At 39.1% G+C, this 12,573-nt stretch overlaps 4 protein-coding genes across 4 annotated transcripts; 2 read left to right on the top strand and 2 right to left on the bottom strand.

Moving 5' to 3' along the window:
• The first annotated feature begins 193 nt into the window (after positions 1-193).
• LOC111215536 lies at positions 194-835 on the top strand. Its single transcript, XM_022719133.2, has one exon. The coding sequence runs from the start codon at positions 309-311 to the stop codon at positions 699-701; it is 393 nt and encodes a 130-aa protein (XP_022574854.1). The 5' UTR covers positions 194-308; the 3' UTR covers positions 702-835.
• A 782-nt stretch (positions 836-1,617) lies between these two features.
• Positions 1,618-2,396, bottom strand: LOC106450504 (succinate dehydrogenase subunit 4, mitochondrial-like). Its single transcript, XM_013892176.3, has one exon. It carries the CDS (start codon positions 2,315-2,317, stop codon positions 1,904-1,906), a length of 414 nt encoding a protein of 137 aa, XP_013747630.1. The 5' UTR covers positions 2,318-2,396; the 3' UTR covers positions 1,618-1,903.
• A 399-nt stretch (positions 2,397-2,795) lies between these two features.
• Positions 2,796-4,736, bottom strand: LOC111215534 (transcription factor ABA-INDUCIBLE bHLH-TYPE-like). Its single transcript, XM_022719131.2, has one exon. It carries the CDS (start codon positions 4,511-4,513, stop codon positions 3,053-3,055), a length of 1,461 nt encoding a protein of 486 aa, XP_022574852.2. The 5' UTR covers positions 4,514-4,736; the 3' UTR covers positions 2,796-3,052.
• Positions 4,737-8,790: 4,054 nt separating this feature from the next.
• On the top strand, positions 8,791-12,224 carry LOC106412500 (exportin-2). Its single transcript, XM_013853409.3, has 2 exons — positions 8,791-11,819; positions 11,922-12,224. The coding sequence occupies exon 1, from the start codon at positions 8,902-8,904 to the stop codon at positions 11,815-11,817; it is 2,916 nt and encodes a 971-aa protein (XP_013708863.3). The 5' UTR covers positions 8,791-8,901; the 3' UTR covers positions 11,818-11,819; positions 11,922-12,224.
• Positions 12,225-12,573: the final 349 nt, after the last annotated feature.

The raw sequence follows: 12,573 nt of genomic DNA, 5'->3' as shown, positions 1-12,573 counted from the left end.
ATCTATGCCAGGCTGGCAACCGTTGCGCCGTCGATTAATTTAATTTAGTTAAAGTAAATGAATCACGCGTAGGTTGTAATGGGCCCAATAAAGACGCGATATTTATATAATGCCCAGACACGTTGTTAGCGCTGCTTTTATTGGGCCCATTTAATAAACACGTACACGTGATAACTAACTTATTACACACAAACAAACAAACAAACAAACCTGTCTTTATTTATATAAGTTAAAAGTTAAATCTGAGTTCCGCGAAAGACTCAGATCCTTTCTTTGTTTATCTCCGCCTGGATCTCGAAGACCAAACGATGTCCGCCGCCGACGGAATATTCCGCTGCATCTTCGAAGGCTGCATCTCCGGCCTCGACTCCGCCATCGAGCGGCGTCCCTACCACAAAAACTGCGACTGCGCGCTTCACGACGGCGCCAAGAAGAGTCAGAACCAGCGGCGGAAGCCGTGCCGACGCCACGGGAGCTCGGAGAGCATCTCGTTCCCGATCCGGAGGTCGTGGAGCGAGGGCAACATCATGGCTATGAACTTCCCGGCGGCTTCTTCGTCGTCTTCTTCGAATCTGCAGTCGCTTTCTTCGTCTTCTTCTCTCGCGACGCTGGCCGATTTGCCGGCGGAGACGGCTGCGGTGGTGGATCAGAGGAGACCTCGTCAGCTGGGATGGACGATTGATGAAGGTGAAGATGTTTGATGATATTGATTGATGATGACGATCATTTTCCACGTTTAAGGTTGTTAACTGCTAATCTCCGAGATTTAATTAATTTTCGTCATAATATGTTCTATGTAGTTTCTTCCATAAACATAATCAAAACTTTGAAGATATTTTGTGGACTCTTTTTTTTTTGTTTGTTTGTTTGTTTGCGATGTTGAGTTAATTATCATGTCTTTTATGAGTTCGTGTAACTTTTGTTCAATAGCCATAGCCTCTGTTGTTCTTTAAGATCCGTTGTCATTACACAAGGGGCACCATGTGTTGACTTGACATAGTGGATTTGAAAGTAGTCACATGTATTTTGTCTGTAACAGAGTGGATCCACAATATATGAACACAAAGAAACAACGATCAAAATATCAAAAGAAACAGAGAGTGATAATCCTTCTAGATGGAGTGTTTGATCTTAGAAATGTTTTTTACAAAGTGTTGTGGAATGAACATAGTGGGGGCAGAATGATACCGATTCCTATATGCACTCTGCTTGGGTATAAACATTTTTTTAAAAAGTTATCAGTCACTAGTCTTATAATCAAGTACAACAATCTTCACTCCATAGTAAACACTCGCACATGTATATAGACAAATTAAAAAAGTGGGCATTCATTGTAACGTTTTAACAGAATCCAACAACTAAAGCATGAATGAACCAAACACTAGTCGCCATATAAATATAACCCATGGTTTCTATCTTTATGCGCGCGAGTCTCGACAAATAGGGCATGAATCATGAATCTTGAGCCACACATCAATACATTTCAAGTGGAAGCAATGGTTACATTGTGGTATGAACCGTACAGCCTAGGAATGATCTCTATGTTTGATTTCTCTGTTCTGATGACTTGTTGAGTATGGAATAACAAAATTTGATGAAAATTACAAAGAAGAGAGCTGAGAAAACTTCTCTTTTATTCAATTCAAAGCTTAAATAGAGAGAGTCTTATTACTCCACCTCAGGAGACATACTCTTGTCTACAATCCAGGAAAGTTATTAATTCCACTTAAGCCTTATACGAACTGAATCAAACTTTGAAAACAAGAGAAACTGAAGCAACACAAGCATCAATGTTCTTATTCATAACAGAAGAAAGATAAAAACAAAAAGGAAGAGACTTTAGCTCACTATTTCATTAAACAGGTGATAGAGAGAGACCCCAAAAGATGATTCCTTTTTTTGCTCAGAAGAAAAGAAACACGACGACGTCTTTGATAACGATGATCTGGAACAACCCCAGAGAGATCACCATCAGATTCCTGGTCAGCTCTTGGTGAACGTAATCCGCCAAAACCTCCTCCATCCCCGCGTTTATGTGGAACAGAACAGGGATCTTCCGTACGAGAGACGCGTTGCTGTAGCCTCGAGAAGCCGGGAGACGAGCCAGCTGAGATTGCCCGAGAGAACGATCGGCGACGAGATTAACGGAGTCCGGTTTGAGTTTCTGGGTTAGTGAAAATGGGGTCGAGGAGATTTCTCTTCCGATCACGGCGGCGGAAGGGGAGGAGATGTTGGTGATTGGGAAAGGTGAAGACTTTGAGAGAGAGAGGTTGTGGGTTTGGCGGTGGAGGCCGAGGATGGAACGACGGAGAGACATCGCGGCGAAGGAAGGGAAGTTACTTTTTGGATCTGATCGGAGAAAAAACAAAACTAAGCAAATGAGAAATGATCAGAGGAGAGGAGAAGAAGCAGTGAAGCCAAGTTGGGCTTTTTAAGGATGGGCTTTTTATAATTTTACTAGAAGCCCAAACTTTAAAATGAGGTGAAGTAATTAACATGGAACATGGAAAAAGATGAAGTATAGGTCTACTTATATATGATTGGTTTATTAATGAGTGAATAATTATCTAAGATATGAATAATCATGTGTGAGTTATATGATTTACTTTGTCATTAGCAATCTAAACCAATTCACAGTTACTTACCTAGTGAGGTGTTCTGAAACTGGTAAGAATCTTAAGGACCAATATATCATGCTTCATGCATACATTAATAAGATATTGGACAAACATATGCTTTCAGATAGACAAAACATTAGAGATATTACACTGACATGATTCACAAATGAAGGAAAATGTCAAAATATCTTTCATATTTATTTATTTGATTTGAAAAAAAATTATATTCTCAAGATACAAATATGCGACTTAACTTATTAAATAGACTGTCACTCGAAGACTGTATTACTTTCAGTCTAACAGATGATAAGGTTAGCAAATATACTATAATTTGATTACTTTTACTCTAAGTAAGAGAAAAAAAAAAGGATTTATCTATTTCTAAGTTGAACCTCAAAGTCTTCCTATACTGAACAAGATAAGAAGCTTGAAAGCTAGATATCACCAGAGACCTGTGAAGTAGAAGATGGTAGTAATAGCTGCTGCGTCAAGCCGGTTTGCGGGTAAGCCGCTGCTATAAGCTTCTCTTTCGTCATTGGATCCGATCCGTTGTTATTCTTTACTACAAAAGTGTGAAACAGTGTCTCTTCAGCTAATGAAAGCTTAGACTCCACAACACTAACAACCTCTGAGTTTCTCATTGCTTGTATGATTCTTGATGCTGGATGTGACTCCAACGGTGAGACTACTCTCACAACAACCTCCTCTTCCCCAGCTTGAATGTCAACAACTTCTTGACTTTCTTCTGTCCCAATGGTCATTACTCCTTCAGCTTCAATGATCTTTACTCTCTCTTGAAGCTCTTTGATGTAAGAGATGGCGTCTCCAAGTAAAGAAGCTTTGTCCATTTTAGATATGTTTGGAACAACAGCTCGTAAAGCGTAGAATCTCTGGTTAAGCTTCTCACGTCTCTGCCTCTCAGCTTCCACATGGTTCAACGCCTCTTCTCTCCCGTTAGCAGGCTTCCTCCCTCGCTTCCTCGGTCTCTTCTCCTCCACAACAGCCACTCCTGGTAATAAACTCGCTGGTCTTTTCTCATTACAAGAAGTCTTCATCACCTTGTGATTAGTATCCTCTACAACAACCACATTCACATTCTCTTGCACTTGATGAGCTACCTTGTCCGAGCTATTCAGTTCTTGTCCGAAAAGCTTGTGAATCTTTCCTCCGCTCATGTTTGGTGGCTTAACTCTCCTCATGAACAAAGCTTGAACAGACCTAACCAACTCTACATTCTCAGGCAAAGGCCAAACCGAACCAAGCTCAAGAACACCAGCATCAGTAGGAACCATAACAACAGTCCTTATCCCAGCTGATTTAACCATAAAAGACCTAAAACAATAATCAGAGCCAACCGCATCCGACAACCACACGTGTCTCCCCGAAGCAAAGCACCTTCCCGGACCTCCTTCACCGTGGTTAAAGAAGAAATACATCGAAGCCAAGAAGAACATCTCAGTAGCCGTAACGTTCTCTAAGCTCAAAGCGTAGTCATCTTCATCGGATCCACCGAACATCCTGTGTAGCTTCTGAAGCACTCTCTTCCTCATGTACTGCCACCTCATCTCTTCCTCTAGGTTATAACAAACGGTTGATTCCTCTTCCTTGGGCTCGCGGCAACACCCGTCTCCCCAAGCCAAGACTTGTTGTCCGGATCTAGACACGGTCTGCTGCCAGAACACGGCGTAGTTCCAGCTGAAAGTCTCGGCGTTTGGACAGTCCACGAGGCGAGAGAGCTTCTCGTTGAGACCATCGTCGGTTCCCATGACGAGAAACAGATTCTGATTTGAGTTTGAGTTTGCTGTAAGAAACTCAGAAGCTGAGTTTCCTAACACGGCGCTGACCATGGATCTAGTATCTTCATCTTCCCATCCTACTACATCAGTTGTATTCATCTTAAACAAAACTTCAGCAGAACCAAACGGTATATGAAACCAAGAGTTTGGAGAAGAAGAAAGAGAGAGAGGGGAGTTGGGTAAGTTTTGTATGAAGAAGAAGACTCTTTTTAAAAAAACCAACCGTGGTTTACTTATGCAACGTTTTAGAGTTGGGTTATGAGCTTAACCATGGTTGAGTTTCCTAATGTTTAGAGCTACAAACCTTATTAATGTGTGAATTTAAACACGTGTATGTGTAACTACGTGAGATTCAAATATTTGTATAGATCACATCCAAAAAAATAAAATAATAATAATAATTAGGAAAATATAAAAAAGTATAGATCATCATCACATGGTCGAAAGATTTTTAAATAGATTTGTGTACCAAATAGTACTGAATATAATTGTTTATATTATTTTGTCTCAACCAATAAAAAGCAATCACATGCATAAATTAAAAACCAAAAGAAAAAATATCGTTTGAATTATCTGGTGGGGTGGTTATTTATTTCAGACATCGTTATTAACGTGGGTCCATTTAATTGGACTATCTGTTATTATTATTCTCACTAAAAGTCCTTTAATTTAATACATGTCTTTAATAAAATTACGTTTTCCTTTTAATTTTAAAAATTTGAAGAGAAATTATTTGTCGCATAAGATTTGCGTGAATCTCATGCCTAACTGTAACGTTCAACAAAAGGAGTCTCGCTCCGTGAGACCACATGTGATGACTTTAACCTAACTTTTTCTTATCTTCATGTTGTTGTAGTTTTCTTAGAGCATGTCTAACTCAATCTCAAATTTTCAAATTTTGAGATTTTGTGTCATTTTAACTCAACCTTAAATCAACTCAACCTTAAATTTTCAAATTTTAAAGTTGTGAATAGTGAAACCTCAAATTTGAGGTTTAACTATTCACAACCTCAAAACTATCTTGTATTTTTCTTTTGTCCTTATAGTTATTTATTAGTAATTTTTGTTAATATCAAAGATTATAATACAAATAAATAAATTTTTAAAGATTTTTTTTGATGATTCATGGTTGGAATAATCAATCTTAAAATCCTCATTTTGAAGTTTTACTCCTCTTAAAATGAGGTCTTGGGTTGGAGATGCCTATTGCTTTGCTCCCCTTAGATTCAAATAATTAAAATATAGTATGTATTTATTACATGATTATCTGTATATAGATTTAAAGTACTAACTGCTTGAGTTTATATCGAGTTATAAGTTATAACCAAAAACATATTTATAGTAGTAGCATTTACTAACATCGTTAAGATATTGCAATATTTTATACATCAACTTTATTCCCGTGTGAAGGAATCTTGACTCACCCGGGATGAATTTACCATCTTTGTATCATATACAAAGTGGTCATGATCTTTTGCTATACCAATATTATTAGTTTACACAGAGCTATCTTCAATAAATTTAGTTAGACGGGAGTCTTGTGACATGTGGAGAAACTTATCAACGAAAACTACTAATATATATCACAGTACCAAAAGCGAATTTGAAATCTGAAAACATGCAAAGTAAAGCCAAACACATTAGCATTGGGATATAATATTATCAGTAACAATATATATATATCGTTCATGAATCATAATAGTAATTTTGAAAATTTAATCATATGTGATTGGGCAAGATCACTTGATGGATTCTATCAGTGACATAAAATGATAGTTTTTGTTTAACGAGAAGGGTTTATGGATTATATGACAGAATTCTTGAAAAGAGTAAAAACCAATGGTAGGAGATATAGTAGTATAAATATAATAGTATAAAATACATGCAGCACCATTTTGTTTTATACAAAAATAACAATGTAAAAACATATGATGATGCTTATTCGTTTTCATCGTATCATTTTCTTATAAATCGATTATTTTTGTCTTTTTTGTTTCATTAGTAGAGCATCATTTAGGTTGCAGTAAGAAAATTAAATTATAACAATTAAAAAGCTATATGTTTTTATATCGTGTCTTTGTAAAATGCTTTCAGCGATCGAATTACATAATACAGAAGCTTGGATGTGGTTGATCCATCTTGTTTTTATTCTTTTTTGCCAAGATGTGTTCAAACTTAAGATCTTGCTTGTGTAAAATCTTTCTTTTATTTATATGATATTTACAATTTAGCAAAAAAAAAAAAAGAAAAAAAAAGAATTACATAATACAGAAGCTCAAATATTGTACATGATGTATTGTGACATGTTAAAGTTGACCCTTTTTGTAGGTTATTAATTTATTATGATAACGCCATGGTTGGTGCTCTTTGAGTAATGTGGAAGTCGCACCAACTTATAAATTCTTTTATCTTTTGATAGAGCAAAAAAAAAATCATATTTAATCGAGTATTACCCTAAATACGTGCATACGTAGATTCGTCTAATCCTATTTTCTACACGTTTAAGAGTATTTTTGGCCTGGTAACATGTTCTTGCTTCTTAAGACTAGTTACCAAAACAAATGTGAACTCAATATAGATGATAAGGTTTTATATTTTTGATGGAATAAAACAAAGTAAGCATGATGGATAAGCAGTAAGAGGATAGAGCCTACTAACGTATGGTAGAGAACGAAGAGGAGAAATGTGGGGTTATGTGGAGACACTCGTGACTACGGTGGTCTTTATTACAGACAATTACTTCTCATGTCTCACATTCCTTTTTTTTTCCACAAAACAAGTGATTATAGCAATCTTTTAAACTGTTATGTATGACAGATAATAATGATATGCGTTTAAGAAAATTTTAAAAGAGAGTTAGTAAGAAGTTACGGATAAAAGTTCGATAGGCGATTGGAGCAAAGGTACTACTAGTAATCAATAAAAAAGAATCAATTGGCTTACGCAACTCCATTTTTTTCTATCCATCACGCGTTTTTCGTGATTCAATGGTGGAGCCATATGAAATCGACATTTTAACTTTATTTTCAAATTACGACAAATACATCATGCGTCACGTGTCACTTTAGTGTGCATCATTCGTAATATAGCACGTCCCACGTGTAAGAAATGCAAGCTTAAGTACTGTACTTAACTAAAAAAGTATGAGAAACCAAACTGATCATCAGATGCCATGCTTCTTCTTATCATTACTATACTATCTTCTCTTTTGTTAATTATTCTGCTACAAAATTCTATTCGTGCTCGTGTGGAGTTTGTTATTTATTACCTTTTGGATTCAAACACCACTAAAACCACTGGAATCAAGCAGCACAAACAAACAAAAAAACGTCATCAAAGTTAATTACTAGAAGTATTATTTATTTTACAGGAAATTTTCTAAGATATCAAGTTTTTGTCACAAAAATATTTTTCAATAAAAAAAATGATCAAATTTATTTTTATTAAAAAATAAAAATACATTTATACTATGAGATTAACTAATATAGACTTAGGTTTATAGTTAATATATATGGTTTTGAAGATATGGTTTCAACTTTTTTTAAATAAAAAATAAATATTAAATTTTCAAAATAAAAAAAGTTATTTTAGTCGTTTTCTTTATTAAATGTTATTTTTGTGATAAAAACTTAAAAATAGCTATTTGATAAAATTACCCTTACTTTACTGGTAAAATACTAGTATTTGTATTATTTGACCAAAAAACTCTCTTTTTGTTTAGCAAATAGCAATACTACTTTAAATGTAGAAGACCAAAGAACGTGTTATGTTTTGGACCAGCGCCACGGACGTTGACGGGCTTTACGCCATGTTCGACGAAGTATACATTTTTTTTTTATAACCGAGTGTTTTGATTTTACTGTGGTGGTTTGGATTAGAAACCGAACTTTTTAGCGGTGCGGACGCATATCTGAGGATGGGTCATGGCCATGCAACAGTCTTCAATTTTGGGCGCCAAAATAAATCTGCATGTAAATTCTTTGGTGACTAGTGCGAGTTGAACTCAAAACCGTACTTGCAGTCGCAAGCCGTTTACCACCAGACTAACCAGTCCTCGTTAAGTATACGTCCCTTTATTATCTTATTTGCATTAATCAGTTAGTTCTATTCCATGCACAAACTTTCACATACGTCACGTAATAGGCTAATACAACACGTTTTTCTACTTGCTAATTTAATTAAATAACAATCAATACTCGGGAAACGAGAAAGTCTCACCGACAGAGATTCTTGCTCAGAAACCATAGTCGTAATGCTCGCGAGGTATCCAAGTTAGGCCCATTTAAGTCATGGGCTTAAAAATTGAACAAAGGCCCAATCGTATCTGTCTCTCGGGTACAACCCGACGAGCTCATCGAACTTTTCTCCACCGTCATGTCATCTCTTTAAAAATAAAAATCATTCTGTTTCCCTCTGAAATCAGAAACCCTAGCTACTCCTCTCTTCGCCGTCTCTTTCGCGATCGATCGATTAAACTCTATCGAACAATGGAGTGGAATCCGGAGACTCTCCAGAACCTCTCGCAGTGCTTCCTCCACACACTCTCCCCGATCCCCGAGCCTCGCCGCGCCGCCGAGAGATTTCTCTCCGAAGCCGCCGATCTACCAAACTACGGTTTAGCCGTGCTCCGTCTCGTAGCGGAGCCTTCCGTCGAGGAGCAGACTCGCCACGCCGCCGCCGTCAACTTCAAGAACCACCTCCGCTCGCGGTGGCTCCCTTCTGCAGACTCCGGCGTCGCTCCGATTATGGATTCGGAGAAGGAGCAGATCAAGACGCTCATCGTCTCCCTCATGCTCTCCTCTTCCCCGAGGATCCAGAGCCAGCTCAGCGAAGCCCTAGCCGTCATCGGGAAGCACGATTTCCCGAGAAACTGGCCTGCGTTGCTCCCGGAGCTCGTCTCCAGCCTCCAGAAGGCTGCTCTCGCCGGGGACTACGCGGCCGTTAACGGTATTCTCGGGACTGCGAATTCGATTTTCAAAAACTTTAGGCATCAGTATAGAACCGATGAGCTGTTTCTTGATATTAAGTATTGCCTTGAGATTTTCGCTCCTCCGTTGCAAGAGATATTCGTTAAAACTGATTCGTTGATTGATGCCGCTGTGAGCTCTGGTGGATCGGCTGCGAACCTTAAGCCTTTGTTTGAGTCTCAGAAGCTTTGCTGCAGGATATTCTTCTCGCTGAACTTCCAGGACTTGCCTGAGTTCTTCGAGGATAATATGGAGAAGTGGATGGGAGTGTTTAAGAAGTGTTTGTCCTCGAACTACCCCGCCTTGGAGAGCACAGAAGATGGTTTGACGCTTGTGGATGATCTCCGCGCGGCTGTTTGTGAGAACATTAACTTGTACATGGAGAAGTACGAAGAAGAGTTCCAAAAGTTTTTGGAGGGTTTTGCATCAGCCGTGTGGACGTTGCTAAGGGATGTGTCGAAGTCTCCTAGTAGGGATCAGCTAGCTACTACGGCAATCAAGTTTTTGACCACTGTGAGCACGAGTGCGCACCATGCTTTGTTTGCAGGCGAGAATGTGATTAAGGAAATCTGCCAGAGCATTGTGATTCCTAATGTTTCTTTGAGGGATGAAGATGAAGAGCTTTTTGAGATGAACTATATTGAGTTTATCCGGAGGGACATGGAGGGAAGCGATGTGGACACTAGAAGGAGGATCGCTTGTGAACTGCTTAAAGGACTTGCCACAAACTACAAAGCACAGGTGACAGAAGTGGTTTCTCATGAGATACAGAAGCTTTTGAGCTCTTTTTCATCTAATCCGGCTGTACAATGGAAAGACAAGGACTGTGCAATTTACTTGGTCGTCTCGCTGGCTACGAAGAAGGCAGGGGGTGCGTCTGTATCCACAGATCTTATTGATGTTCAAAGCTTCTTTGCAAGCATTATTCTCCCCGAGTTGCAAAGCCACGACGTCAACAGCTTTCCAATGCTGAAGGCAGGGTCTTTGAAGTTCTTAACGATGTTTCGCAGTCATCTACCAAAGCCCTTTGCAATGCAGTTGTTCCCGGAGCTGGTCCGGTTCCTTAAAGCAGAGTCGAACGTGGTGCACTCATATGCTGCTAGCTGTATAGAGAAGCTCTTGCTAGTAAAGGAGGAAGGTGGAAGGAGCAGGTATGTCGCTGGTGATATAAGTCCGTTTTTGCTGCAGTTGATGACGAATCTGTTTGATGCACTGAAGTTCCCTGAATCTGAGGAGAATCAATATATTATGAAGTGTATAATGCGGGTCCTCGGTGTTGCTGAAATCAGTAGTGAGGTTGCTGGACCTTGCATCGGTGGCTTGACCTCTGTTCTTAGTGAAGTTTGCAAAAACCCGAAGAATCCTACGTTTAATCACTACATCTTTGAGTCTGTGGCTGTACTTGTTCGCAGGGCCTGTGAACGTGATATTTCTCTTATATCTGCATTTGAAACGAGTCTCTTCCCAAGCCTGCAGATGATTTTGGCCAATGATATCGCAGAGTTCTTGCCTTACGCGTTTCAGCTGCTAGCTCAGCTTGTTGAGCTGAACAGACCGCCTCTCTCGCCGAACTACATGCAGATCTTCTTGCTGCTCCTGTCGCCTGAGTCTTGGAAGAGAAGCGGCAATGTTCCAGCCCTTGTGCGTTTGCTCCAGGCTTTCCTGCAGAAAGCACCTCATGAGGTCACTCAAGAGAATCGGTTGAGTGAAGTGCTGGGAATATTTGATAAACTGGTTGCAGCTCCTAGCACAGATGAGCAAGGGTTTTATGTGCTCAATACTGTGATCGAGTATCTCGACTACGGTGCCATTGCTCCATACATGACGGGCGTATGGAATGCTCTGTTCACACGTCTTCAGAACAAGAAGACTATTAAGTTCCAGAAATCGCTAGTGGTATTCATGTCCCTCTTTTTGGTGAAGCACGGACATGCTCATCTTGTCGCCACTATGAATACTGTTCAGCCCAACATTTTCACCACCATCGTGCAGCAATTCTGGATTCCAAACGTTAAGCTGATCATGGGAAGTGTCGAGGTAAAGCTAGCTGCAGTTGCCGCAACGAGACTCATATGTGAGACTCCAGACCTTCTTCATCCAGCAGCTTCTAAGATCTGGGGAGCTATGCTGGACAGTATAGTGACGCTTGTTTCAAGGCCTGAGCAGGAAAGAGCCGTTGAAGAACCTGAAATGCCAGACGTCTTGGAGAATGTTGGATACACAGCTGCGTTTGTGAGTCTTCACAATGCTGGGAGAAGAGAAGCGGATCCTCTTCCAGACATTAGAGATCCGAAGCAGTTCGTGGTTGCTTCTTTGGCCAGGCTTTCTGCTGCTTCTCCTGGTAGATACCCTCAGTTAATTGGTGAGAATCTCGAAAAAGCAAACCAGGCAGCTTTGCTTCAGCTCTGCAGCGCTTACAACTCCATAATCATTTGAAAGTAAGTGGTCTGTTGTACTTTGAGATTGTTTTCATGTCGGTGTGACTGTCTTCTTGGCTATTGATTTAGGATTAAATCTTGATGTTGATGTGACTGTAACAGGAGAGATGAGTGTGAGGAGAAAGGAGAGCAACATGGCATTTGCGTCTGCGAAGAAAAAGTGGTGGTATAAGCATTATCATTGTTTTTTTTTTGGGGTCTTAAATCGGGAGTTTCATATCATTTGGAAAGGGACAAGAGCATTATCATACAAAACATGAGTTTCTTTGTTTGGTTTTGGCAATTTTCATGGGGGTGTTGTTGTTTATCTATTGAATGGTGGTGTTACTATGTGTTTATGTGCATTCTGTTCTGTCGTCGTAGTTGTCTCATCTTAAAATTTTACATCTAAAAAATGTTTCTGCACTATGGAAGAATAGTTTATTTGTGGGCTTATTAAATGGGCTTGTTATAAGAGCCTGACAGGTTCGATTCGGTGATGTATGGCCCATAATTTAATGAGAAATTAGGCCTACTAACCAAGAAAAAAAACAAAAATTCACTAACTACCCAAAACCATCCTCTCTCTCTCCTACTTTCTCTTCCTATCTCTCTCTACCTTCTTTCTACAAATCTAATTTCCATTTTTATTTTGGTTATTTAGCAAATAAGCCCATTAAGGATTTTCATTGTGTAGAAAATAAATTTTGTTTTGTTTTGTGCATAGCAGAATAATTATGCTTTTTCAAGATGATTAGTGGGGTGGACTGTATAA

The sequence above is a fragment of the Brassica napus genome, chromosome A5, assembly GCF_020379485.1.
Source record: "Brassica napus cultivar Da-Ae chromosome A5, Da-Ae, whole genome shotgun sequence".
Classification (NCBI taxonomy): Eukaryota; Viridiplantae; Streptophyta; class Magnoliopsida; order Brassicales; family Brassicaceae; genus Brassica; species Brassica napus.
Note: the sequence above shows the minus strand (reverse complement) of the source record. Positions and strands in the feature narration are given on the sequence as shown.

What these genes read in the sequence shown, in the direction of transcription:
- LOC106450504 (XM_013892176.3), bottom strand. Translation starts at nt 2,317, where the DNA reads ATGTCTCTCCGTCGTTCCATCCTCGGCCTCCACCGCCAAACCCACAAC.
- LOC111215534 (XM_022719131.2), bottom strand. Translation starts at nt 4,513, where the DNA reads ATGAATACAACTGATGTAGTAGGATGGGAAGATGAAGATACTAGATCC.
- LOC106412500 (XM_013853409.3), top strand. Translation starts at nt 8,902, where the DNA reads ATGGAGTGGAATCCGGAGACTCTCCAGAACCTCTCGCAGTGCTTCCTC.
- LOC111215536 (XM_022719133.2), top strand. Translation starts at nt 309, where the DNA reads ATGTCCGCCGCCGACGGAATATTCCGCTGCATCTTCGAAGGCTGCATC.